Here is a 24,810-nt window from a genome sequence, read left to right on the forward strand (position 1 = left end):
GCAGTCAGTAAGAGCAGTCAGTAAGAGCGGTCAGTAAGAGCGGTCAGTAAGAGCGGTCAGTAAGAGCGGTCAGTAAGAGCAGTCAGTAAGAGCGGTCAGTAAGAGCAGTCAGTAAGAGCAGTCGTCTGGCAGTCGGAGGGTTGCCGGTTCTGATGAGCTGGTCAGCGCCTTGCATGGCAGCCAATCGCCGTCGGTGTGTGAGTGTGTGTATGAATGGGTGAATGAGAAGCATCAATTGTACAGCGCTTTGGATAAAGGCGCTATATAAATGCCAACCAGAACCAGAGGAGGAGAGGGGAGATCTCTGAGCAGGAGGAGAGGGGTTGTCTCTGGGCAGGAGGAGAGGAGATCTCTGAGCAGGAGGAGACTCTGACAGTTCCTGCCTAAATTGGGGAGAAGAGCGGTGGAGCAGGGGCCTCGAGGCTCGTCTTAGGGACAGTGTTTATGTTCGTGATGTTCTGGCCGGCTCCAGCAGCCTGACAGGAGACAGCTTGGTCTCACGTGTGCGCTGAATATACGCCACCTTTCTGTCGTCAGGGAAAGCAAAAAAGCGAGTCTGGTGTTGGGCCTTCAACAACAACTTCCACTTCAGTGGTCTTCCTCCGTCTTTTTTTCTGGTTAATAATGAACCAGACTGTTGACTTGGGCATGCCCAGGGATACTGCAATGATCCTGATTGATTGATTTTCATTTCTGAGCCTCGTGACGGCATCTTAATTTGCATCGACACTGCTGTCTTCCTCGTGTTGTCACATCCCAACAACAATCTCCAAAGGCAATTACAAAGTCTTGAATCAAGGCGAGACATCAACAGCTCTCTTCCGCATTCACTAATGACACAAATGAATACACCTGCCTAAAGAAACACGTCTGTGAAGCCAATTCGAAAAATATTTTGAGAAATTGGGGTACCATGTACAAAAGGTGCTAAGTGGTTTGTTTGTTCATAAACTCAAATTAAAACTAACGGTCTGCACTTCAACCTCATTGCCACCGATTCCTTTCAAACTTTCAACATTTTAAGGCAAACTTTGAATGTTTATTGTATTTTATAATCTCTAAAACCATCGCCATGCACGGATATGCTACCTCAACAGACCAGCGGTCTATGTGTGAGTTTTGTTTTATCAGCGAATCTATGGGAAAAGGTACTTCTAATCTACAGCAAACTCTCTTTTAAAAAAAGAGTGCCATCATTTTCCCCAGTTATTTCGAACAGGCTACCAACTACAGGTCAGCGTTCACGTTATACTATAAAGTATGAAGAGCCATAACAATACCAACTAGATTAGGCTATTTAGAGATTCAGGCTACCATACTTCAGCGATCATCACCTAGTCATTCTCGAACGGAGAGACACAGTCAACAAGTCTCTGCTCCGTACGCTGAACTACCATCGCCGTCTGCAGGTCGGGAGAGGCAGAGTTTGCGAACAGGGCGGGATCTTGTGACTCACGGACTTCCTCGACGGCGTAGTAGCGCACAGGATCAGTATATCATTATTCGTCATTGTTGAAGGTTAGAGGGAAAGAGAAGAAAGCAGACGCATTGTACGCGCATTTGCCAATCGGAGTAGCGACCAGGCTTTGCACACCGCTGGGTTTGAATGTCTGGAGACGGTGCGCGAAACGGGAAGGGCTGCTTTTCCAAAGAGGAGCTGGCTGAAGTGTCTGACGTTTCACCGGGTAAGAAAAAACATCACATTTAATACTTTAAGGGAAAAAAGTTTGTTGTCACAATACTCGCAAAGATCATGTTTGTATATGTTAGTTGGAAGTCCTTCCTTGATCGCTTATTATCTGTAGTATAGAAACGTTACCCGTCGTTCGTGGATGATTGCTGCGTGATTTTCTTGAATTCTGTAAACGGGTCGCAATTTCCTAAATTACTAGACTTGAAACTAACTGTCACTTAAATATGGTGTTTTGCAAACAAAATAAAATAAAACGTTTCTTTGGTTTAATACATGTCTGTAAGCAAGCATTTGCAAGATGTGCAATTTAATTTCATCAATGGGTTGACCCAGACCTCCTGGAGTCGTGAACGCTGTGGACATAGTTTTCATCACCAGAAACTTAATATGCCGGGGATTACAGAGGCGACATGATCCAGACGAATCCACAGTGCCCGAAGAATTTGGTTCACAATGAATGAGAAAAGAAAACAGTAACAAATATCACAGGATGTGCAAACGTGTAACGACACAGTTAAAACTACATAACATTTTTTACATTTTAGTCATTTGGCAGACGCTTTTAATCCAAAGCGACTTACAAGTGCATAGGTTCTACCACAAGTCAAAGCATCACATCCAGAACTAGAAAAATACACCTGGACTGCTGTTCTAAACATATAGTCGTCATCATTTTTTTTTTTTTTTTTTGGGGGGGGGGGTTAGACAGGGATAGGGGTATCAGAAGGGGGGGGCGGGGTAAATCAGGAGGGGGGACTAAGGTAGAGTTTGAACAGGTGTGTTTTGAGTCTGCGTCGAAATAGGGGGAGGGATTCTGCTGTCCTGACAGTGGTAGGCAAGTCATTCCACCACTGAGGAACCAGAACGGAAAACAGGCGTGAACGTGCAGCTCGACCGCCAGGTGCCCGTAGAGAGGGAATCGTAAGGCGACCAGAGCTGGCAGACCGGAGTGGTCTAGCTGGGGAGTAGGGAGTGATCAGGGATTGTATGTAATGTGGGGCAGTCCCCTTAGCAGCCTGGAATGCCAACACTAGGGCCTTGAATCGGATGCGTGCGGCAATAGGAAGCCAGTGGAGGCCAATGAGAAGCGGGGTGACATGAGCCGACCTGGGCTGACTGGTGATCAAGCGGGCTGCAGCATTCTGGACCAGCTGGAGGGGCTTGATGGCGCACGCTGGGAGACCGGCTAGGAGGGAGTTGCAGTAATCCAGGCGGGAAATGACGAGCGCCTGGACTAGGAGCTGGGTGGCTTTCTCCGTCAGGAGATGACGGATGCGGCGTATATTAAACAGAAAGAACCTGCAGGTTCTGGCAGTGGAGGATACTTGTGGAGAAACTATTGAGAAACACCATAGTAAAAAATTATAGAAGCAAACAAACACCCACACAAGCAAATACATGAACAAAAGAACGTTGGACTATGCAGAAAGAGTTAGAGAATTTACTCGACCATTTCCATAAGATACTGTAATTCATTCCACGACGTCCACATTGTATGGACAATCGGAGCGTGTATACATCAGTGCGTAGGTACACTGTAAAATGTAGGCTAGTGTGTCAAATAAACTCAAGAGTGATGATGATCGCATACGTTTCTGACTCGTGTTAAAGCTGTATACGGCTGCAAGCGTCGCCTAATAGCCCATTTCGTCGTTTTTGTGGACTAACTGTGCCAAAGACGAAGTTGTTGTTGGTAAAGAGAGGCAGCGCGTACTCTTACGTGTAATGGAGATTCTAGCCTATGGCAACGCGCACAAGGAAGGACACCAGACACCTTTTTTGTTTGTGGCGTGACGGGACCGCCGGTTGCGACCTGGAGCTGACGAGATCAAAGACGACTGATCACACACGTGTCCTCTCTTTGATATACCCCGTACAGATTCAGTTTACACTTGACGGCCAATTACCTTTTTTCCCATTGTTAGAAAATTCCAACGCTGCCAAAAGTTTATCATTGTCCGTTACCAGGGAAAGGTCTGGAGTAGTGATCCAATTGCCTATGTGTTTAAAACTGAGCTATATACCTGGCTAGTGGATTCAAACCGCATTACCAGGCTGCACAGTTGTTGCGTCGTACAGCAATGCAAATTATATAGCCACGTATAAATCCCATTTTTCATGTACGAGACTCATGGTTTTTTTTCCCCAGGCCTCAGTCCTTGGCCCGCTTCTTTTCTCCCTTTACACTAAATCCCTTGGCCATTATTACTGCTCATGGTTTGTCTTATCATTGCTATGCTGATGACACCCAACTGTTTTTCTCATTCTCACCATCTGACACAGGTTTCAGCCTGCATCTCTGCTTGTCTGAGTGACATCCAGAGTTGGATGGACAACCACCACCTACAGCTCAACCCAGGTAAGACAAAATAATCTTCATTTCTGCTCTAACCTCTCCCCTTCATAATTTCTCAATTTCCCTAGTGTGCCTCTCCAAGAACATTTGCGGCAGTGACCCTGTCCTGCAGATTCTTCCTATACAACATCTGGAGAGCCCCCCCGCCCCCTTCGCACCCCCTACTCGAACCAGCTCCTGGTCCAAGTGATGGTACTGTCCCACCGGGACTACTGCAACTCTCTCTTGGCTGGCCTACTGGCCTCTGCCATCAGACCTCTCCAACTCATCCAGAATGCAGCAGCTCGTCTGGTCTTCAACCTTCCCAGATGCCTCCAACATCACCCCCTGCTCACTTCCCTCCCCTGGCTGCCTATCATGGCTCGCATCAAATTAAAAGCATCAACAAAAAAAAAAGAAAAGAAAAAAGATCATCAGCCCCTACACCCCTGCCAGACCTCTCCGTCCGGCCTCCACAGGCTGCCTGGCGCCTCCCCCTCTCCGCACTTCCATCGCCCACTCACGACTGCTGTCTGTTCTGACTCCACGGTGGTGGAACGACCTCCCCGTAGAGGTCAGAACAGCAGAGACTTCTTCAAGCACAGACTGAAGACACACCTCTTCTAGCTGCACCTCTCCCCACCCCTCCCAACAATCTCTAATCAACTGTTAGCTGTTTAGCTATTTTTAGTTCTCACAATTGTGTGAGATAATGAGGTTATTACTACAATTTTGTTTGCTAGGATGGTTTTATTGCTGCTATGTAAGCTGTTTATTGTTGTCCCTACATGAGTGCATATTATTCTTTAGCATTGTGTTTTGTAAAACAGTTTTATAGATGTCATCGTTTGTCAGATTAATCTACAAAGCCCAAGGCCTTATCGTATCTTATCGTATTGTCAGCACTTGAAACTGTACTTCCCTCTACGGTCTTTCAGTGCACATGTCCCTGGTTATGGGTATGCATTTTATTGTACGTCGCTCTGGATAAGAGCGCCTGCCAAATTCCATTAATGTAATGTAATGTAGGGGGGTAGTTGGGGCAGTAAGTGATGACCTCATTGCAGGGAACGGGGGCTCAGACAGGGAGGGGTGGGGCCAGACTGGTTTAAAACAACATCCCACAGGTGAGAAAGATCCGTGCTGTAGATCACCTTTCCCTCCTAAAAACTCTCTCACACCCAAGCCGCTTTGCAGCTTCGCCAGAGTCAATACTGGGCCCATCTGGAAACCCTTATAAAACAGTAGACAAATGAATTCTGGCCGGAAACTTTTGTTTATGTATATGCATATGGGTGTATGTATACAAATGTCTATGTATGTGTACTTGTACTGTATATATGGGTGATAATAGTTTGAAGCATAAGTACAAATACACGAATAAATATGAAATTACAAATTGGAACACCGCCCAAATCAGGAGCCTTTCCGCTACACACTCTCTCCCTCTCTTTCCCCGACTTAAACATGACCTTTAACCTTACAGAAAGTCACACTGGCCTGCACTGGAGTTGGAGTGGGTTTATTTACTACATTCATTCCATTTTTTTTACAGTGAAATTTTCTATCAATGCAGTCGCAGGATATGGTAGGCATTTTATACCATTAAATATATACCATTAAAACTCAAGTTCTATCTCTATGAACTGTGTAACAGTGCCAATGTTTTAGCAATGATGGCTCCTTATTTTGTAACATGCGGGGAAGCAAAACAAGCTTTGGGCAGTCCCCACCTTTGATTGTTTTGGAAATCCGCATACGGCATGAATCATGGTAAAGTCAGTATGCTTTTCAGAGCAAGCATCCAGTGTACAAAACCCAGAGCAGTTTTAAGGAAACATTTTGTGGGAAGGTGCTAGGAATTATCATTGTTGTCTGTTTCCTAAACACAATATACACGCTAAAGGTTGGAGAGGCTCTCTGGAACAAGACGAGACCAGCTAAAGGTTTCTCAGAGCAGTGCAAGCAACGACTCAACCATCCATTACAATACATTCTATTTAGCAGATGCTGTTATCCCAAGCAACGTACAAAACCATGCATATAAAAGACATTTGAACATACAGAGCAGGTTGGATAAGCTACAAATCACACAGAAACCACTGTATAGCCATGAACATCATTTCCAGTACACATGGCAAATAGGCCAAGGAATTAGGACCAAGACAGTACACAGTAATACAAATGCAAAAACAATATAAATACAAATACAACTGCAACTATATTAGACTACAATGTAGTTTTCATGTGTGTGTGTGTGCATGTGTGTGTGTGTGTGTGTGTGCGTGTGCATCTGCAGAGTGTGTGTGTGTGTCTGTGTGTTCATGCATGCCTGTGCGTGAGTGTGTGTGTGTGTGTGTGTGTGTGTGTGTGTTATAGTATCCAAAATAGACAATCGCTGTGGATGGGTTGATGATACATACATAGAGTGGGTATTGTCATTCAATCAGAAACTCAATTTTTCAAACCTTTTCATACAGCCCTCAGATGACACAAAGTAAAAAAAGAAAAGAAAAAAGCCAAAATAATGAAAGCTGGCATGTATGAATTTTGCCATCTCTCTCTCCCTCTCCATCACTCTCTCTCTCCCTCTCCATCACTCTCTCTCTCCCTCTCTCGCTCCCTCTCTCTCTGCTGTAATCCAGCCCTGTGAGTTGGGTGAGGCTGCACACATGCTTGTCTCCTGCTGTAATGTGTTCCTGTATAAAGATTATTTCCTTTATTTTCTAATGTGAGCCAGGAGGAATACGATTACACAGTACTGCTGGGGACTCTCACACGCACACACACACACACATACACACACTCACTCACACACACACAACACTGAGGCAGGCATACACACACACACACACACACAACACTGAGGAAGGCATACACACACACACACACACACAACACGCGCACACACTTGCATGCATGCACACACAGAGACACACACACATACATAATCCAGACACTGTCTCTCCATAGCATTCTGCATTCTCCCCCCCAAGCACCAACATAAACACATCTGCCCCGCCCCCCCATTAACCCACCACCAATGCCCCCCTACTTCCCCCCAACTGCCCCCTAACAAAAATGCTTTGAGCATATTACTAGCTTCTCTCCATTGGCTACCCATTACATTTCACATTGTTTTCAAAGTACTCCTCCTCACATTTAAGGAATGGGCTTGCCCTTCCCTATCTTAAAGGTACAATAGGTAAGATTTGTGTGTTAAAACATTGTTACAAGACCATTGTAAATCCCTTTCTATCATTGAAAAAGGCTCACTGACATGTTGACTCGCCATCTACCTGTGTTATAGTCCTTAAATTTGGGTTTCAAAATATGCAGTGACTGGCCGGCACTCTGTACCAACACATCTATAGCTGTACAATAATTCAAGCTCATTGGTTGAAAATTGGTTCTCACTGCCACAGCCAAAGGAGTTTCAACCTCAGCGCATTCACGGGGAAGGGGGAGGGATAAACAGTGTTGTGGTTTGAGCGTATTTGTAGCTGCAATTCGTCTCTTGACCGTTAGAAGTCATAAATGACCTATTGTACCTCCAAGGTCTTTCTTCACCCTCATATTCCCATTGACCCCTCTCCTGTGGAATGACTTACCCGGTGAGATTCGGGGAGCACTCTCTCTCCTTATCTTTAAATCTAGGCTCAAAACAGATTTTTCACCCAACCTATTATGAGCAGTCAAACAGGTTGTTATGGGTCCACAGATCGGAGTAGCTTGGGTTCCGTTAACTGGTTTGTTATTTATTATTTATCTGTACTTACGTAATCGTATAAAATGTGGGCTGGAATGACTATTCTGTGTGACTACAATGACACCTGGTGGCATTTACAGGAATTACAGTTTAAAATGGCCGGAGAGCGACAGAAAAACACACAGGAAAGGTGTGAAGATGGCGTGCATCACTATCACATTCTCGGCCGGTTTAAGGGATCAGGGATCTCCACAGGAACTAAGACTGAATTCAGGTTTCACACGTAATAGACCAGGGCTTCAAAACTCCAGTCCCGCAGAGCCCCAGTGTCTGCTTGGTTTCGCTGCGTTTCAGCAAATGCATAAAATATTGGCCTCTGTCCCCTGCTGCTTTAATTATAATTTAAAAATACTTAAGTTTCTCCCCATAGAAAATGTTCCTTGTAAAGAGCAATCGGGTGTAGTCTGTCATTGGTTAATTTTCATGAGTATTACTGGCGTCCTCTGCAGGCTAAATAACGTGTTTACAACCCGGATTAACAAGGAGTAAATGGAGCATATATACTTATACTGTACATGTCTATGGGTTTGAAAGAGTTGGGCTGCACAATGAAGTAATGTGACATTGTTGTACTCCTGCGAAGTACAGGTACTAGAGATGACGGAAAACTTATATTCAAAATTAAGGATCAGAAATGAACACTGAAGTAACAATGGAACTGTACTCCTGAAATCTGCACTTGCGATAACCCCGGCAAAATCCTAACGTCAATGTTAGCTATTGAACTGTTAACGTTAATTTAAACAGTGGCTAAAGCTGGCAAGCTTGTTATCTACCATAATGGCTGATTTTTTAATTAGGCTACTTTTAAAACGTGGCTTAAACCGAAAGTCATATTCTTTAAAATAAATAGCAAATAACCACACTAATGACTGAGTGACTTAGTTGTATTTAATTGTTGTAATTATATGTTGTACATATAATTTAATAGTTAGGGTTTCGCTTGGCATTTTGGCCGGGTTTAAGGTTAGCTAACTAGCTTGCTAGCTTCCAACCAGTAACGTTAGCTACCTGCTGTCGACGGAGGGAGCTAATGTGGCACCGATATTAGGACCAGTATGTAATTGCGAGACAGAATGCTTGTGAGACCTGTAACTACGCGAGGCTAGATGGTCCAGCAGTGTGTCTCCCACAAAGTTTAAATTAAACTAAACAGCGCCTACGGCTATCGTGGTACCCGGCTTCAGTAGCCAACCTGTGCTTGTCTCTGCTAGCGATAGCTAACGTAACTCACGTCAGTTTGTTTATTCAAGTTACCTTCGAACCTGGGCGATACGGGAGTGAATTCGAAGCGAGAGAAGTAAAGGGACCACCTAGCGTGTCGTAGGTTCAGACGTTTGACCGTCCGTATATACTCCAGGTTAAGGCGATCCGTCAGCACAATGAAAAGCTCTTTGGCCCCCCCCAGCCAATGTCTCCACTCCCAGAGGTTGTTTAAGCAGTTTAGGCCCGGCTTCAAGTGGTTCACAATTGAGCTGCTAGGCTTTTTACCATGAACAAATAAGATATCATACATTATCCTAATTCTAACTATATTACACATGTTACCAGTCGCTTGAGTCAAAATCGTATTCATTACTTACCCTCAGATACATCATTATTAGCCATTCCAGAGTCTAGGCTGAAGAAAAAGGGTGATCGTGCCATTTCAGTTACAGCCACTAGACTCTCGAACGGTCTCCCTTTGGTCATTAGCTGAGTCAGTTTCTTCTTTTACGACTAATCTGAGCACCCATTAAGCTTTTAATGGATTTGACTTTGTTTTATTTGATTTTTAATCTATAAATTAGCCTTTATTGGATTTTAATTTGGCTTTTCTTATTGTGCGCCTCTCCTGTGGAACAAATTGTCTGCTCATGTTCTGGGTGCAGACACTGTCAGGCTTACAACATATCCTTTTAGTCTGTCCTATAGTTGAGGTGCAGGAGTGGGTGGCTTGCATAAGCTCTAGAGTCTCTGGTGGATTTAGCAGTCAGTGCTGTCACAGGATTATTGTTGGTAGTGCTGTGTTAAGCTGAACCAGTCATGGTCTGGGGGTGACTGTCTCAAGCCTGCCCTCATGGCACTGTGTTGGCCACTGCCTCTGTTCCCCTGAGCTATGCTGCCATAGCCTTATTCTGCCTCTGTTCCCCTGAGCCAAGCTGCCATAGCCTTATTCTGCCTCTGTTTCCCTGAGCCATGCTGCCATAGCCTTATTCTGCCTCTGCTTCCCTCAGCTATGCTGCCATAGCCTTATTCTGCCTCTGTTCCCCTGAGCCAAGCTGCCATAGCCTTATTCTGCCTCTGTTCCCCTGAGCCAAGCTGCCATAGCCTTATTCTGCCTCTGTTTCCCTGAGGCATGCTGCCATAGCCTTATTCTGCCTCTGTTCCCCTTAGCCATGCTGCCATAGCCTTATTCTGCCTCTGTTTCCCTGAGGCATGCTGCCATAGCCTTATTCTGCCTCTGTTTCCCTCAGCTATGCTGCCATAGCCTTATTCTGCCAGGGTTCTCCTTCCCGTACGTACCTCTCTCTCCTGCTGTGATTGATAAATTACCTGAACCCCCTAACAATGTTACTTTCCTCTGCTCCCCACTCCCTGCACCTGCCCAGAGCTCTAGCCCACCTTTACCTCTGCTTGGACTTTTAATTAATTTGGAATTAATTTGGATGTACTAATTAATCTGTTTATTTTTACAACCATTTTTCCAAAAAAAACAATGTCAACCTGGGGCAGATGGGTTCCCCCTCTGAGTCAGGTTCTGCTCAAGGTTTCTTCCTGTCAGCCAGCTTTGTGACAAAGCCCCTTTGTTAAAAGCACTAAGCAAATAAAAATTGATTGATTTGGGGACACTTCAGGACAGTGTTTGGGAAATCTAATGTGGAATTTGAATGGTTGTCATTGCCATTAAGTTTGTGCACAAATATAATGTAGTTCTGGGTTGGTCCTTGACTTAGAAAAAAGAAATAAAAAAAAGAAATTTTGTCGTATTTTTATTTTATTTGAATGGGACAAGCCTCTTCTTTAATTTCTCTTCTTTAAAGTCTTAAACCACACATGTGCAGTAAATAGTTTTTGACATATTGACAGCTTTATAGGACGAGCACAAAATAGTTCGATATAATTGCCCTCTAGGGGGGCAAAGTGGAAACGGTTAATCATCTTAATGCAAAAGTCTTGAAGTAAATGGGAAATTTATTATTGAACAAACTGCAGCAAAACCCCTGAACACATTGCGTCAGTAGTCCTATCTGTCTTGTCGGTTAGAAGCCAAATTTATATTTGAAAGAGTTTCAGTGTATGCATCAGAAATAAATAATAGCCTAAGTAGGCTGGCTTATAGCCTCTGGTTTGGTAAATAGCCTCAGTCAGTCACAATTAAAGCAGCAAATGTTCAAGCAAGTAATTTCTTCATTTTCTCTTTACTTTTTGCACCAGATTTATACCAGATGAATTCCTGCCTGGCTTGGAACACATGTTGGCTAGCAGACACAACAGCGACTGGTCTCAGGCATGTTTTGTCTCACAGAAACAGAAAAGGCAGCCCCATATCTGCTCGTAGGTGTACCCTTTGGAACCCCCACTCATTCCACTTCTGGCCCAGAGTGAAGGCTTTTAAATACCGCAGAATGGGAGGCACGCCCTACAAATCTGAGACTGATTAATCAACCCCCACTCATTCCGCTTCTGGTGCATGCCAAAAACAAAAGGTTACTTCACAATTCAAGCAGCAGTGCAAGTTTGACTTGCAAGTGTAGCGTTAAGCAAGTGAAGTATTGTGCATGAGAGGTGTTGGAAACACGGACCATTACCACAACAGTTTGATATAAAGCATTAACAAAATATTAGTCTGAAGTTTTGGCAGAATATCTGATTGTCCCTGCGAGGAAGCTAAGACTTGGTCATATTTTCCAGCAGGACAACAACTCCAAAGATACATCACTATCCACACAGAAATGATGAAGTGAAAACAACATATAAAGTAATGAACCAGGAGTGCCAATAATTGTGAAATCAGTTTTTTTGGGGAAACACATTTTTTTATTTGAATAATGTAAGACTTTTGTTGATTCCATTGAATCATTAATAATACTTTACACTTGTTGGAAAACATTAACAGATAATGTTAATGTAAATAACATTGTATTATTGTATTATTTGTTAGTTGTGTATGTACTGTAGGAAGCCACTGTATACACTTCCTTACATTAACGGGGGCTTGTGAGTTATGTATTGAAACACACACAAAGATGGGACTGTGTTCACGTAGTGCAGCTTTCATAGGCCTATATGTAATAGCAGACTGCTGAACTCAAACATCCCCACTGTATCACACCAATCATTGTGAACAATACAGTAAACAGAGCAGTGTAATACAATTCAGATTTTTGCTGCTGTTGTTGCCTATCCACTTTGAGGTTTGACGCATTGTGTGTTCAGAGACACTCTTTAGCATACCACTATTGTAATGCATGGTTATTTGCGTTACTGTCACCTTCATGTCAGCTACATTTTATGCTATATAAATAAATAATAATAATAATTATTATTATTATTATTATTATTACTACTGAATGAAGTGCTCAGTGATTTAACCCTGGGCACCCAATAGTGTAATCAGCACACACAACATGTAAGTCAATGCTTTAAATGAGATTTTATTTGATGCGCTACACAGAAAATCAATCAGTAAATCGACTTAGAGAAAGAACAGGAGTAGAACTTCAGCAGGTGTTGCGTACATGAAAAGCAGGAAATAAAACTTGATCCCAAGATTGATTTCTTTACCCGATTTCTTACATACTACACCGGGCTAAAGTGACCAGCTTTAAATGTGGTATCAGCCACAAAAGTTAGTGGGAGGAAGCAAAGCATTCACTTCCACTTCACAGAGCTGAAGGACGTTCTCTCTTGGAAGGTGCACCGTCACGTAATGTCCCAGCATTAGCCCGGGACAGGGAAAGGTTTTAGTCTCTCCTGCTGTCATAGTTTCAATCTCGCTGCACCTGCAAGAGGGAACAGAACAAAGTTGCTAAGGGGCTTATTTTGAATAATAATTGTCAAATTATTAACAGTCCTAACTATGAATATGATGCTTCCTCAGTTACAGTAGCTAGCGTGTGATGAGGGGGAAGCTTATCGTGCGGTTGGGCTGTTAATGGAAATGATCTGTCAGTGTGAGCTGGTCTGTACTCTGGTCTGTACTGCAGAGTTAAAGTGTGGGCAGGTCTGTCCTCTGGTCTGTACTGCAGAGTTAAAGTGTGGGCAGGTCTGTACTCTGGTCTGTTCTGCAGAGTTAAAGTGTGGGCAGGTCTGTACTCTGGTCTGTACTGCAGAGTTAAAGTGTGGGCAGGTCTGGACTCTGGTCTGTTCTGCAGAGTTAAAGTGTGGGCAGGTCTGTACTCTGTACAGAGGGGGCTGTTGGCAGCACTCTCTCTCTCTAAAGGACACACTTATCTGCTCTGCCCCAAATAGAAAGAGGGCATTGCAGAGGTGAGACAGACATTATGAAGATGACCAGGCATTTCAAAAAAGTGTTTGTGAATATGAGGCTCTGCGTGTAAAGATGGCTACTGACCGTGCATTATTGATGCCGTGGTTCTCCAGGGAGTCGCCGATGAGGATCTGAGCTCCACCGATCCTTTCTGCACAGCAGTCTCCTCGGGTGGTGATGGTGACGGAGGTGATTAAGTAGGACTTCAGCAGGTCCACCCTCCACCAGGCGTTGGGACCGATTGCGGTGTGGGCACAGGACCCATGCCTGGCATCAGAATCTCGGTTTCCATCAATGGCATTGGCTGCCAGGCTGAACGCTGCCCCAGGGCCTGATGGAAGCCCTGATTGAGTGGCCTTGCCGCGTAAAGCCACGTTCTCTGCAGGGGGAAATTAACACAATTGAGCCAACATGGCTGTAAAATGCTGTTACTTTATTAGCACCCTGGACAAACCCTGTGTCCTGTGCAACTGCAGCAGTACTGTGAAATTACCCATCATGCCTTTGGGTGTTCAGCCAAATTCTCCACGGCAGAGGCTGTAAGTCACTGGCCATCGGATCACTTTGGCTCATTGGGTTTATGAGTTGGAGGGAAAGGTTTGTCAGGCATAATATGAGTCTGATATGTGAAGCTGGCTTTCATGCTTAAACGTTTAGTGAACCAATAACATGAAGTTAAATTCCACAAGGTCTGATATTACTTCAGTTAAATCATGTCAGTGGCAATAGTATCTGAATTGAATATTACTTATATTCAAGTGGTAAAAACATTTGCCTTTGGTCAACATTTCCAAACACCAATTATTTTATCTCACTCGGGGCATTCATTTCAGACAACTGATCCAAATAGATATGGATAAAGATTGATGAAGACTTTTTCAGAGAAACACCTGTACGCTTTCATGTACAGGTGGTTTCCATTTCAGTGCATGTGCATGGGGTGAAGTGTACCTTCTGTAAATCCTGGAGGAACTGAGCCTGGCTTGACGGCTGAAAGTGCCACGATCTGAACAAGTAAGATTATCACCTTCATCCTGGAAAAGAGGGGAGAGATTGTAGAGCAGAGATCAACCAAGCAAGTACATTTTGGAATTATTCTGGGGGAAAATCTTAAAACAAATATTGAGTTGATGTGGTTCTACATGGTGCATCCTCAATTTCAGAGATTTCAAACAGATTTTTCTTCCAATGCAAAGCATTATGAAGATAATGTGTGCTAGCTAACTTAGCTTAGGTAACCAGATAGCCAGCATGAACCACCAATGATGAGACCATTGAAGGAACATTGAACATCCAAAATATTTTTTTACAAAGAGATTAATTCACTGTGAAGATCACGGGTTACCCCATTTAGGGTTAAGCAATTTGTAAACATAGGATACAACATTGCGTCATAGCTACATTTTCTCAGAGAAATAAACAGTGAAATCGAGTACAACTAATGTTCAATAAAATGTTTGAAAGCTTACAAAAGCTTCATCATTCATTTTTGAAAAATTGCTAATAGAGAGATTTTCAGGTGGATCTGCAGGTAGATCTAGTCTGTAAACTCACCTGTCTGTAAGGCAGCAGGTTCACAGTTAGATCTCGGCTGTAAACTCACCTGTCACTAAGGTAGCAGGTTCACAGTGTAGGGTTCCTCGCACGGGACTCCAAATTATGTAGGGTCCTCGCACGGGCCGCCAAATAACGCAGGGATTTTACTCTCTACGAAACCGGGGCGCCAGTTAAACGTTGTGTAGCAGTATAACTGCAAAAAGTAATCAGTCTCATAAAATTACTATTATCAGAAATATCTAACCACAAATTTAGTATTTTAATTAATAATTAAAATAACCAATTTTAATGATTAAACATACCGATAACCTGAAGGTTGGAAGTTCTTCGAAAGACTGCTTTAACTCGGCTCTCATGTCTATGCGATTCCAAAACGGACACCGGGGTTTAATAAAATATATTTATTAAACAAACATACAAACACTTAACAGATAAACTAACGGGAAGTTAGTAAGGAAATTTAGTTGGGTATGTGTGTGTGCGTGTGTGTGGCATTGTCTGATCAAGCCAAGCACGACTGTTCCTGACTAGTGGCCAGGGCTGTGGTCAACACTGATGGTGGTAGGGTGCCAGAGAGGCTGAACACTCTGGGTACAGCGCCAGTATGCCTGAAACGGCATCAAAAGGTTGCCTGCTTGTCCCGAGTTATTGTTGCACACTTGAATAATGACACTTTGTGATATCCAGGTGCTCATATTTTATTGTATTCTGCAACAACACATGAAAATAATGTCCAGCTGCAACAGGTTGTGCGACCTGAAACCCCAAGTGATGTCTACATCCCAGCGGGCCTGAGTGGAGCAGACCATACCCCAGAACAGACACAGCAGGTAAATGCTTTTCTATGCGAGCACAAAGAGGTGTTCTCCATGTCTGCCCATGACTGTGTACAGGCCGATGCAGTGTTTCACCCAATCTCCACAGGGCAGGCACCACTGACAAACCCAACCAAATCTCTACCAGGAGGTGCGTACATTGATCCAAGGCATGTTGGAGGCAGGAGTGATCCGCAAGACCTTCAGCCCTTGGGCATCACCCATAGTCTCAGTGCCCAATAAAGATGGCACTTTAAGATCTTGCATAGATTATCGTAAACTCAACAGTGTAACCTCCAAATATGCCTTCCCCTGGCCCCGCGGTAGAAGAGTCTTGCACTCTGCTCTCGAAGGGCAGGTTCTTTTCCAACCTCACCAGCGGATACTGGCTGGTGCCATCGCACCCCAGTGACTTTGACAAAGCCCACAGGGCTCTATGAGTTTAGTAGAATGATGTTTGGGTTGAGTAATGCCCCTGCCACTTTTCAGAGGCTTATGCAGTCACATCCGGGTGATCAGAACTTCCAGTCTCTTTTGATCTATATTCCTGATATTATTGTGTTTAATTGTATCATTAAATCAATTGGCTAGAGCCAATAAAACATTTGAGAAAAGCCTGGGTATATGCACACATTTAGTAAAATAACAGTGCTGTGCTTTTTGAAGAGAGTTAGAGAACTGCAAGACTATCTTTTCAGGAAATTAATAAATATATAAATAGTCCATTTTCATTTTCAAGTCCTTCTTTGAAGATCTTTCTGCACCATATTTTTTTCTAGCTTTACCCTCATTCCACATTCTCTGTTCACATTCCACAATGGTCATCGGCAAGGTCATCTGTGATATACTGCCTTATGCATCATTTCAGCAAATGCTTCTCTGGCCTCTCGCTGCTGCTGCAAAGCTAGGTGATCCGGTTTCATTGGAGGAAGTATACCGTTGGATTCACACCTTGGACGCTATAAATAAAGGGAGGTCACCAGATAGACATGGCATGTGATGGCAAACATTCTCCGTTTGTGTTGGCTGAGTCCTTTTTGGTGTACTGATGCTGCCTTGTTCAGTAAACTTCCTGGTGAGAGTCATTATCTGTGGGGAGCGGCAGGCCTGCCAAAAGGATTTATAGCACATTTAGTAATCATTAATGACACTCACATTGCCTTTATATAGGGAATGGAGAAATAGAAAGCCACAACACATGCAACCTGTGTGAGGTGAATATGTAACGTTATTAAGGAAATGTTGTGATAAATTGCATACCTTTTTGTTTTGAATGTGATACGACACTGTTCTTTGATATTTATTTCTGAACTCATTCAGGGGAGTCAGTGATGCTATTCACAAGCTCTATATTTGCTGCTGCTAAACTGTTCTACAGCCACTGAGCCACAGACATCCCTACTTCATGTTACAGCCCAGAATTGTACAATTTCAACTTCTTTCTTACACACTATTGTGCCATGTGCTGGAATACAGTATATTACATTATTGGCATTTTGGGTCTTATCCAGAGCGGCGTACAGTTGATTAGACTGAGCAGGAGACAATCCTCCCCTGGAGCAATGCAGGGTTAAGGGCCTTGCTCAATGGCCAAAGGCTCTGCGGATCTTATTGTGGCTACACTGGGATTAGAACCACCGACCTTGCGGTCCCAGTCATGTACTTTAACCACTACGCTAAAGGCCGCCCTCCCTCCCTAACTCACCACCATGATTAGCCTTAGACTGTCATGGCACTTATGTATAGATTGTATAGATATTGTTACTTGTATAGATATTGTTGTTTTTTATTGGCTGTTGTATTGTTGTATTCTGGCTGCCAACTGTGGTATGCTAGTTTGGAAGTTGATTGTACACTTCAAGGGTTCTGATTATCTGTATGTTTACACTTGGACTCGGAACTGTACTGTCCTCTCAGGTCCTCTTCACAGTTGTGTTTGATTTGCACTTCGTTGTACGTCGCGCTGGATAAGAGCATCTGCTAAATGCCATGTAATGTAATGCAATGGTTGAGTCACCCTGGGAGAGGCCACCCTGTATACTCAAATGTTTAACTTTTCAGTCAATGTCTGTACTCTGGTCTGTACTGCAGAGTTAAAGTGTGGGCAGGTCTGTACTCCGGTCTGTACGGCAGAGTTTTCAGTCTTTTCAAGCCTTATTATTCCACTCTGTCATTCCAGCTGAAAACTTTGAATCGTTGTCCACACGGCTACAGGACAAGTTACCAATCGAGATTACCAGTTTACAAATAACACCAACATTTCTACAGGTGATGTATGTAGAATTGTCATTAGCAAGGTCTTCTGTGATATATGACCTTATGCATCATTTTGGCAAATGCTTCTATGCTAGGTGATCTGGTTTTCATTGGAGGAAGTATACAGTTACATTATTGGCATTTGGCAGTTGGATTCACACCTTGAATAAAGGGAGATCACCTGATAGATATGGCATGTGATGCCATCTGAGATGGGGGCATGTCAATTCTTCAGAATGTTTCAGAGGCAAACATTCTCTGTTTGTCCTGGTTGGTGTGCTGTATGTTGAACGTCTTTGTCCAGTGAACTTCCTGGTGAGAGTCATTATCTGTGGCAAGTGGCTGGCCAGACAAATGGACCCAGCGATGACTCATCCAGGAAGTCACACAAGATCCCAGAAGAACATGCAAAGACCTGCAGGCCTCTGTAGCCTCAGCTAAGGCCAGTGTTCTTGACTCCACAATTAGAAATAGACTGGGCAAAATGGTCTTCATGGGAGAGAAGCAAAAGACCGAAAGAAACCTAAATGCTCAGTTCACATTCGCAAACAGAGTGCCTGGATGATCCCCAGGCCTTTTTGGATTATGTTATATGGACAGATGAGTAAAAAATGCTGCTATGTTATTATGTTTTGCCAAAAATGAAGGAACTGCAGCCTACACAATCAGGTATCAATTGTCTCTTGTTCTTGTTCATTACATTAGCTGACTATTAAGGACTAATATCAGAACTAATATTCCTATAATAAATTGTCTGTGGATTTTTGTTTTATACATTATGAACCATAGTATATGTGGTGTGTGCAGGGAAAAATGCACAAATAAGATATCACAGGTGAGAATTGTCCGATGAAACAGATCCAGTAAAAAACATTAATAGCTATACTTGAGTTTAACTTTCGTATTTATTTGCAAAGAAATGACAGAAAGTGAGAAAGCTTACCGGCTTTCTGATTTGAATCAGACATAATACGACTCTTATACACACTTTTCCAGAAGGGGGGGCTTTACCAAAACAAAAAGACATGAAGCTGGCCACGAACATTTATCAGTAATTTGTCTTCTGAATACCCCTTGTTGACCTTGCTGTAAGACCAGAATGTGCTAGCTGAGAAGCAGAGACCTTAAGGTCAAAGGCTGTCTGTCTGCTGGAGAGAGACAGAGAAAGACTCATAGTAAGCACTTAATTCAGAAAGTGGTCTAATAGTAATAAGGATTATCACTAAAAGGTTATTTGTAATCATGTAATTGTCTTTATGTTAACACACCTTGTCAATTAAGAATCAATTAAGAAAATTACCCTTACAGGTGTTATTGGTCAAAAGTTATCTTTGTTAGAAAAATGCCCCCTACAACCAAAATAACACATTCAAATGGTCATAAATCAAATGGTACCATTTAACCATGGTAACTCTTGATCAAGAGGGTTTCAAGGCAGTCCATTTTACCTAAACATAGGGACCACCATGAATCACAATTTCTAATGCAAAAAATGTCCTGTTATTTGTCTGAATTTGCATAAACTCAAAGTGCAATTGAAGACTTAAACAAATATCTCCTTGCCACAGGTTGTGTAAGGGTTGGATTAAAGGCTCAAAATAATAAACTCATTCACCAGCTCCCAGCCCGGATCTCCTGTCTCGGGTTACTTTTCTGAAGAATAATGCATAGTCAAAGCTCAACTGAACAAATATTATATCTATCTGCCAAAGCTTAGATACACAATGGGTCAACATATCGCCTATATAATGAGCACAGACCACACATCGATATCAGAGTCTCTGCTGAGATCAAGGTAAGCTTTCTCATATGTGTCATTTATGGGGCTTCCGTTCGATCTGGATTTTCAAGTTATTAATGTGATATGAATTTATGCAGGTTTGGAAAAATCATCCAGTGTACTATCTTGCACTGCTCCGAGTTTAGTTTAAATGACATTCCCAGGTTTCATGGGTATCTGATGGAAACAGGGTGTGCAGTGTTTAGTAGTGGTAATAATGTTATATAGTTAGTTTATCCATTGTATTGGCTCTCACAAACATGCCCAACTACAACCGTCCATTTGTCACTGGCAGGCATTTATATAGCGCCTTTATCCAAAGTGCTGTACAATTGATGTTTCTCCATTCACCCATTCATGCACACACTCACACACACACCGACGGTGATTGGCTGCCATACAAGGCCCCGACCAGCTCGTCAGGAGCATTTGGGGGTTAGGTGTCTTGCTCAGGGACACTTCGACACAGCCCAGGCGGGGGATCGAACCGGCAACCCTCCGACTGCCAGACGACTGCTCTTACTGCCTGAGCCATGTCGCACAGGAAAAATGTAACATAGTTGCAGAGAAATTTGTTACCCCCATCCGTGTGTAAGATAATTCAGTATAATTTCAGCTCATCAAAGAACTGACTACCGGCATGTTATTGAAGTGATGACTATTTTAGCGAATCACGTTACATTTCCAACGGTGTATAATTTGTTAGGCTTGCATAAAACAACACAGCATTTTTTCGCCTGCGTAACATTTCAAAAACACTTCTTGAGATTTTATGCCAAAAAAAGTTGATGTTTAACAACAAAAAAAATATTTTGGATTGAATATTTCCATGTTCGTGGGCATCTAAATATATTCTCTAAACATTTTATTATTATTCAGTATGCTTAGAAATAAAGGTTTTGGGAATTTTTTATTTAAATCACTTAACTACCTTACTAATGCATCTCCAGTTTCAATTCTGTTCTGTAACTCCGCCTCCCTATTCTATCACTGATTACTTGCTTAGTTTCAGCGAAGTATTCGCACCTGTCTCTCTGTATCTCTGCATCTCCTGACTCTTTGCAATTGTCTACTCTCTAGTCCGGAGCCGTTTGTATTACATGTGTGTCTTTGTGAATCCAGTCCGCGTTTTCGTTTCCCCCTCGTTATTGTCCTATTACCCTTTCATGTGTCTCACCTGATGTTTATTTGTTAGACCGCCCTCACTCCCATGCCTGGCCTAGTTTGACTCATTCCCCTGTGTATTTATACCTGTCCTTTTCAGTTGCACACTGCTAGTTCGTCTTGTCCTGTTTTCTGAGTCCCGAGCCCTTTATTCCTTCCCCCAGTTCTAGCCTCCTTGTGCCCTTGCCCTTGCCCTTGCCCTTGCCCTTGCCCTTGCCCTTGCCCTTGCCCTTGCCCCTGAGTCCTTGCCCTTGTTTATCTGGATTTCTGGTTTTGACCCCTGTCTGCTTCCCTGGATTCTTCTTTGGTTGTTGTGGATATCGGTACCTCTGCCTTGTTGGACTGACCCCCTGGTTTATATATATATATATATATATTATATACTGTATATATATATATAGGCGGCACGGATGGCGCAGTGAGTAGCACTGCCGCCTCACAGCAAGGAGGTCCTGGGTTCGAATCCCCGTCGGCCGGGGCCTCTCTGTGCGGAGTTTGCATGTTCTCCCCGTGTCTGCGTGGGTTTCCTCCGGGTACTCCGGTTTCCTCCCACATTCCAAAGACATGCACGTTAGGCTGATTGGAGAGTCTAAATTGCCCGTAGGTATGAGTGTGTGAGTGAATGGTGTGTGTGCCCTGCGCTGGACTGGCGACCTGTCCAGGGTGTATTCCTGCCTTTCGCCCAATGTATGCTGGGATAGGCTCCAGCCCCCCTGCGACCCTGTTCAGGATAAGCGGGTTCAGATAATGGATGGATGGGATGGATATATATATATATATATATATATATATATATATATATATATATATATATAAATACTGCCTGTAATCAATATATCACATGTACGCTGCTTGTTATGAATCAAATGAACCTAGAACATTTTCGTTACAGCTGGGCTTATAAAAACGCAAGAAACCACAGTGTAAACTCTTGAAAGACTAGATCTACCTGGGAACCTGCTACCTTACTGACAGGTGAGTTTACAGACTAGATCTACCTGCAGATCCACCTGAAAATCTCTCTATTAGCAATCTTTCAAAAATGAATGATGAAGCTTTTGTAAGCTTTCAAACATTTTATTGAACATTAGTTGGACTCGATTTCACTGTTTACTTCTCTGAGAAAATGTAGCCATGACACAATGCTGTGTCCTATGTTTACAAATTGCTTAACCCTAAATGGGGTAACCTGTGATCTTCACATTGAATTCATCTCTTTGTAAAAATCTTTTGTATGTTCAATGTTCCTTCAATGGTCTCATCATTGGTGGTTCATGCTGGCTATCTGGTTACCTAAGCTAAGTTAGCTAGCACACATTATCTTCATAATGCTTTGCATTGGAAGAAAAATCTGTTTGAAATTTCTGTTTGAAATCTCTGAAATTGAGGAAGCACCATGTAGAACCACGTCAACTCAATATTTGTTTTAAGATGTACATTTTCCCCAGAATAATTCCAAAATGTACTGGCTTGGTTGATCTCTGCTCTACAATCTCTCCCCTCTTTTCCAGGATGAAGGTGATAATCTTACTTGTTCAGATCGTGGCACTTTCAGCCGTCAAGTCATGCTCAGTTCCTCCAGGATTTACAGAAGGTACACTTCACCCCATGCACATGCACTGCCATAGAAACCACCTGTACATGAAAGCATACAGGTGTTTCTCTGAAAAAGCCTTCATCAATCTTTATCCTTTAACATGTACATCTATTTGGATCATTTATCTGAAATTAATGTTCAGAGCGAGATGTTGACCAAAGGCAAAGTGTTTTTACCATCAGTTAACTATAAGTGCACTTCAATTCAGATAATATTGTTTGTGACATAATTGAACTAAAGAAATATCTTACCTTGCGGAATTAAACTTCATGATATTGGTTCACCGAACAGTTAAGCATGAAAGCCAGCTTCATATATCAGACTCATATTATGCTTGACAAACCTTTCCCTCCAACTCATAAACCCAATGAAAGTGACTTACAGCCTCTGCCGTGGAGAATTTGGCTGAACACCCAAAGGCATGATGGGTAATTTCACAGTACTGCTGCAGTTGCACAGGACACAGGGTTTGTCCAGGGTGCTAATAAAGTAACAGCATTTTACAGCCATGTTGGCTCAGTTGTGTTCATTTCCCCCTGCAGAGAACGTGGCTTTACGCGGCAAGGCCACTCAATCAGGGCTTCTACCAGGCTCTGAGGTAGTGTTCAGCCTGGCAGCCAATGCCATTGATGGAAACCGAGATCCTGATTTCCACCATGGGTCCTGTGCCCACACCTCAATCGGCCACAACTCCTGGTGGAGGGTGGACCTGCTGAGGTCCTACTTAATCACCTCTGTCACCATCACCAACAGAGGAGACTGCTGTGGAGACAGGATCAATGGAACTCAGATCCTCATCGGTGACTCCCTGGAGCACAACGGCATCAATAATGCACGGTCAGTAGCCATCTTTACACGCAGAGCCTCATATTCACAAACACTTTTTTGAAATGCCTGGTCATCTTCATAATGTCTGTCTCACCTCTGCAATGCCCTCTTTCTATTTGGGGCAGAGCAGATAAGTATGTCCTTCAGAGAGAGAGAGAGTGCTGCCAACAGCACAGAGTACAGACCTGCCCACACTTTAACTCTGCAGTACAGACCAGAGTACAGACCTGCCCACACTTTAACTCTGCAGTACAGACCAGAGGACAGACCTGCCCACACTTTAACTCTGCAGTACAGACCAGAGTACAGACCTGCCCACACTTTAACTCTGCAGTACAGACCAGAGGACAGACCTGCCCACACTTTAACTCTGCAGTACAGACCAGAGTACAGACCTGCCCACACTTTAACTCTGCAGTACAGACCAGAGTACAGACCTGCCCACACTTTAACTCTGCAGTACAGACCAGAGTACAGACCTGCCCACACATTAACTCTGCAGTACAGACCAGAGTACAGACCTGCCCACACTTTAACTCTGCAGTACAGACCAGAGGACAGACCTGCCCACACTTTAACTCTGCAGTACAGACCAGAGTACAGACCTGCCCACACTGACAGATCATTTCCATTACCAGCCCATCCGCATGATAAGCTTCCCCCTCATCACACGCTTGCTACTGTAACTGAGGCAGCATCATATTCATAGTTAGGACTATTAATAATTCGACAATTATTATTCAAAATAAGACCAAAGTCAATGAGCCACTTAGCAACTTTGTTCTGTTCCCTCTTGCAGGTGCAGCAAGATTGAAACTATGAGAGCAGGAGAGACTAAAACCTTTCCCTGTCCCGGGCTAATGGTGGGACGCTATGTGACGGTGCATCTTCCAGGAAAGAACTACCTTCATCTCTGTGAAGTGGAAGTGAATGCTTTGCTTCCTCCTGCTAACTTTTGTGGCTGATACCACATTTAAGGCTGGTCACTTTAGCCCGGTGTAGTATGTAAGAAATTGGGTAAAGAAATCAATTTTGGGATCAAGTTTTATTTCCTGCTTTTCATGTACGCAACACTTGCTGAACACTTGCACTCCTGTTCTTTCTCTAAGTCAGTTTACTGATTGATTTTCTTTGTAGCGCGTCAAATAAACATATCATTTAAAGCATTGACTTACATGTTGTGTGTGCTGATTGGGTCCCCAGGGTTAAATCACTGAGCACTTCATTCAGTCGTAATAATAATAATAATAATAATAATAATAATAATAATAATAATAATAATATATTCATATAGCATAAAATGTAGCTGACATGAATGTGACAGTAACGCAAATAACCATGCATTACAATAGTGGTATGATGAAGAGAATCTCTGAACACACAATGCGTCAAACCTCAAAGTGGATAGGCAACAACAGCAGCAAAAATCTGAATTGTATTACAGCGCTCTGTTTACTGTATTGTTCACAATGATCTGTGTGCCACAGTGGGGTTGTTTGAGTTCAGCAGTCTGCTATTACATACAGGCCTCTGAAAGCTGCAC

The 24,810-nt window shown here is 43.1% G+C and overlaps 3 protein-coding genes across 3 annotated transcripts in view; 1 reads left to right on the forward strand and 2 right to left on the reverse strand.

Annotated features, from left to right (window-relative positions):
• The window catches only part of LOC133123848 (fucolectin-1-like), a 31,207-nt gene extending 21,765 nt beyond the window's left edge, over positions 1–9,442 (reverse strand). The window contains exon 1 of the mRNA XM_061234494.1: positions 9,381–9,442. The gene's annotated coding sequence lies outside the window, so the exon portion shown is untranslated. The remainder of the gene's footprint in view (positions 1–9,380) is intronic.
• On the forward strand, positions 1,539–24,333 carry LOC133123857 (fucolectin-1-like). Its single transcript, XM_061234506.1, has 6 exons — positions 1,539–1,685; positions 3,977–4,052; positions 21,735–21,817; positions 22,354–22,436; positions 22,982–23,276; positions 24,067–24,333. The coding sequence occupies exons 4-6, from the start codon at positions 22,355–22,357 to the stop codon at positions 24,230–24,232; spliced, it is 543 nt and encodes a 180-aa protein (XP_061090490.1). The 5' UTR covers positions 1,539–1,685; positions 3,977–4,052; positions 21,735–21,817; position 22,354; the 3' UTR covers positions 24,233–24,333.
• On the reverse strand, positions 12,450–14,303 carry LOC133123864 (fucolectin-1-like). Its single transcript, XM_061234518.1, has 3 exons — positions 14,222–14,303; positions 13,355–13,649; positions 12,450–12,782 (listed from the first exon to the last, which is right to left on the reverse strand). The coding sequence occupies exons 1-3, from the start codon at positions 14,301–14,303 to the stop codon at positions 12,617–12,619; spliced, it is 543 nt and encodes a 180-aa protein (XP_061090502.1). The 3' UTR covers positions 12,450–12,616.
• Positions 24,334–24,810: the final 477 nt, after the last annotated feature.

This window comes from Conger conger, chromosome 1 (assembly GCF_963514075.1).
Source record: "Conger conger chromosome 1, fConCon1.1, whole genome shotgun sequence".
Taxonomy (NCBI): Eukaryota; Metazoa; Chordata; class Actinopteri; order Anguilliformes; family Congridae; genus Conger; species Conger conger.

Bases quoted from the DNA above. Each gene is read 5' to 3' on its own strand.
- LOC133123864 (XM_061234518.1), bottom strand. From the start codon at position 14,303: ATGAAGGTGATAATCTTACTTGTTCAGATCGTGGCACTTTCAGCCGTC. The intron at 13,650-14,221 runs GTACACTTCACC...TTCCCCCTGCAG, and splicing joins TCCTCCAGGATTTACAGAAG to AGAACGTGGCTTTACGCGGC. The intron at 12,783-13,354 runs GTCAGTAGCCAT...TCCCTCTTGCAG, and splicing joins CACGGCATCAATAATGCACG to GTGCAGCGAGATTGAAACTA.
- LOC133123857 (XM_061234506.1), top strand. From the start codon at position 22,355: ATGAAGGTGATAATCTTACTTGTTCAGATCGTGGCACTTTCAGCCGTC. The intron at 22,437-22,981 runs GTACACTTCACC...TTCCCCCTGCAG, and splicing joins TCCTCCAGGATTTACAGAAG to AGAACGTGGCTTTACGCGGC. The intron at 23,277-24,066 runs GTCAGTAGCCAT...TCCCTCTTGCAG, and splicing joins AACGGCATCAATAATGCACG to GTGCAGCAAGATTGAAACTA.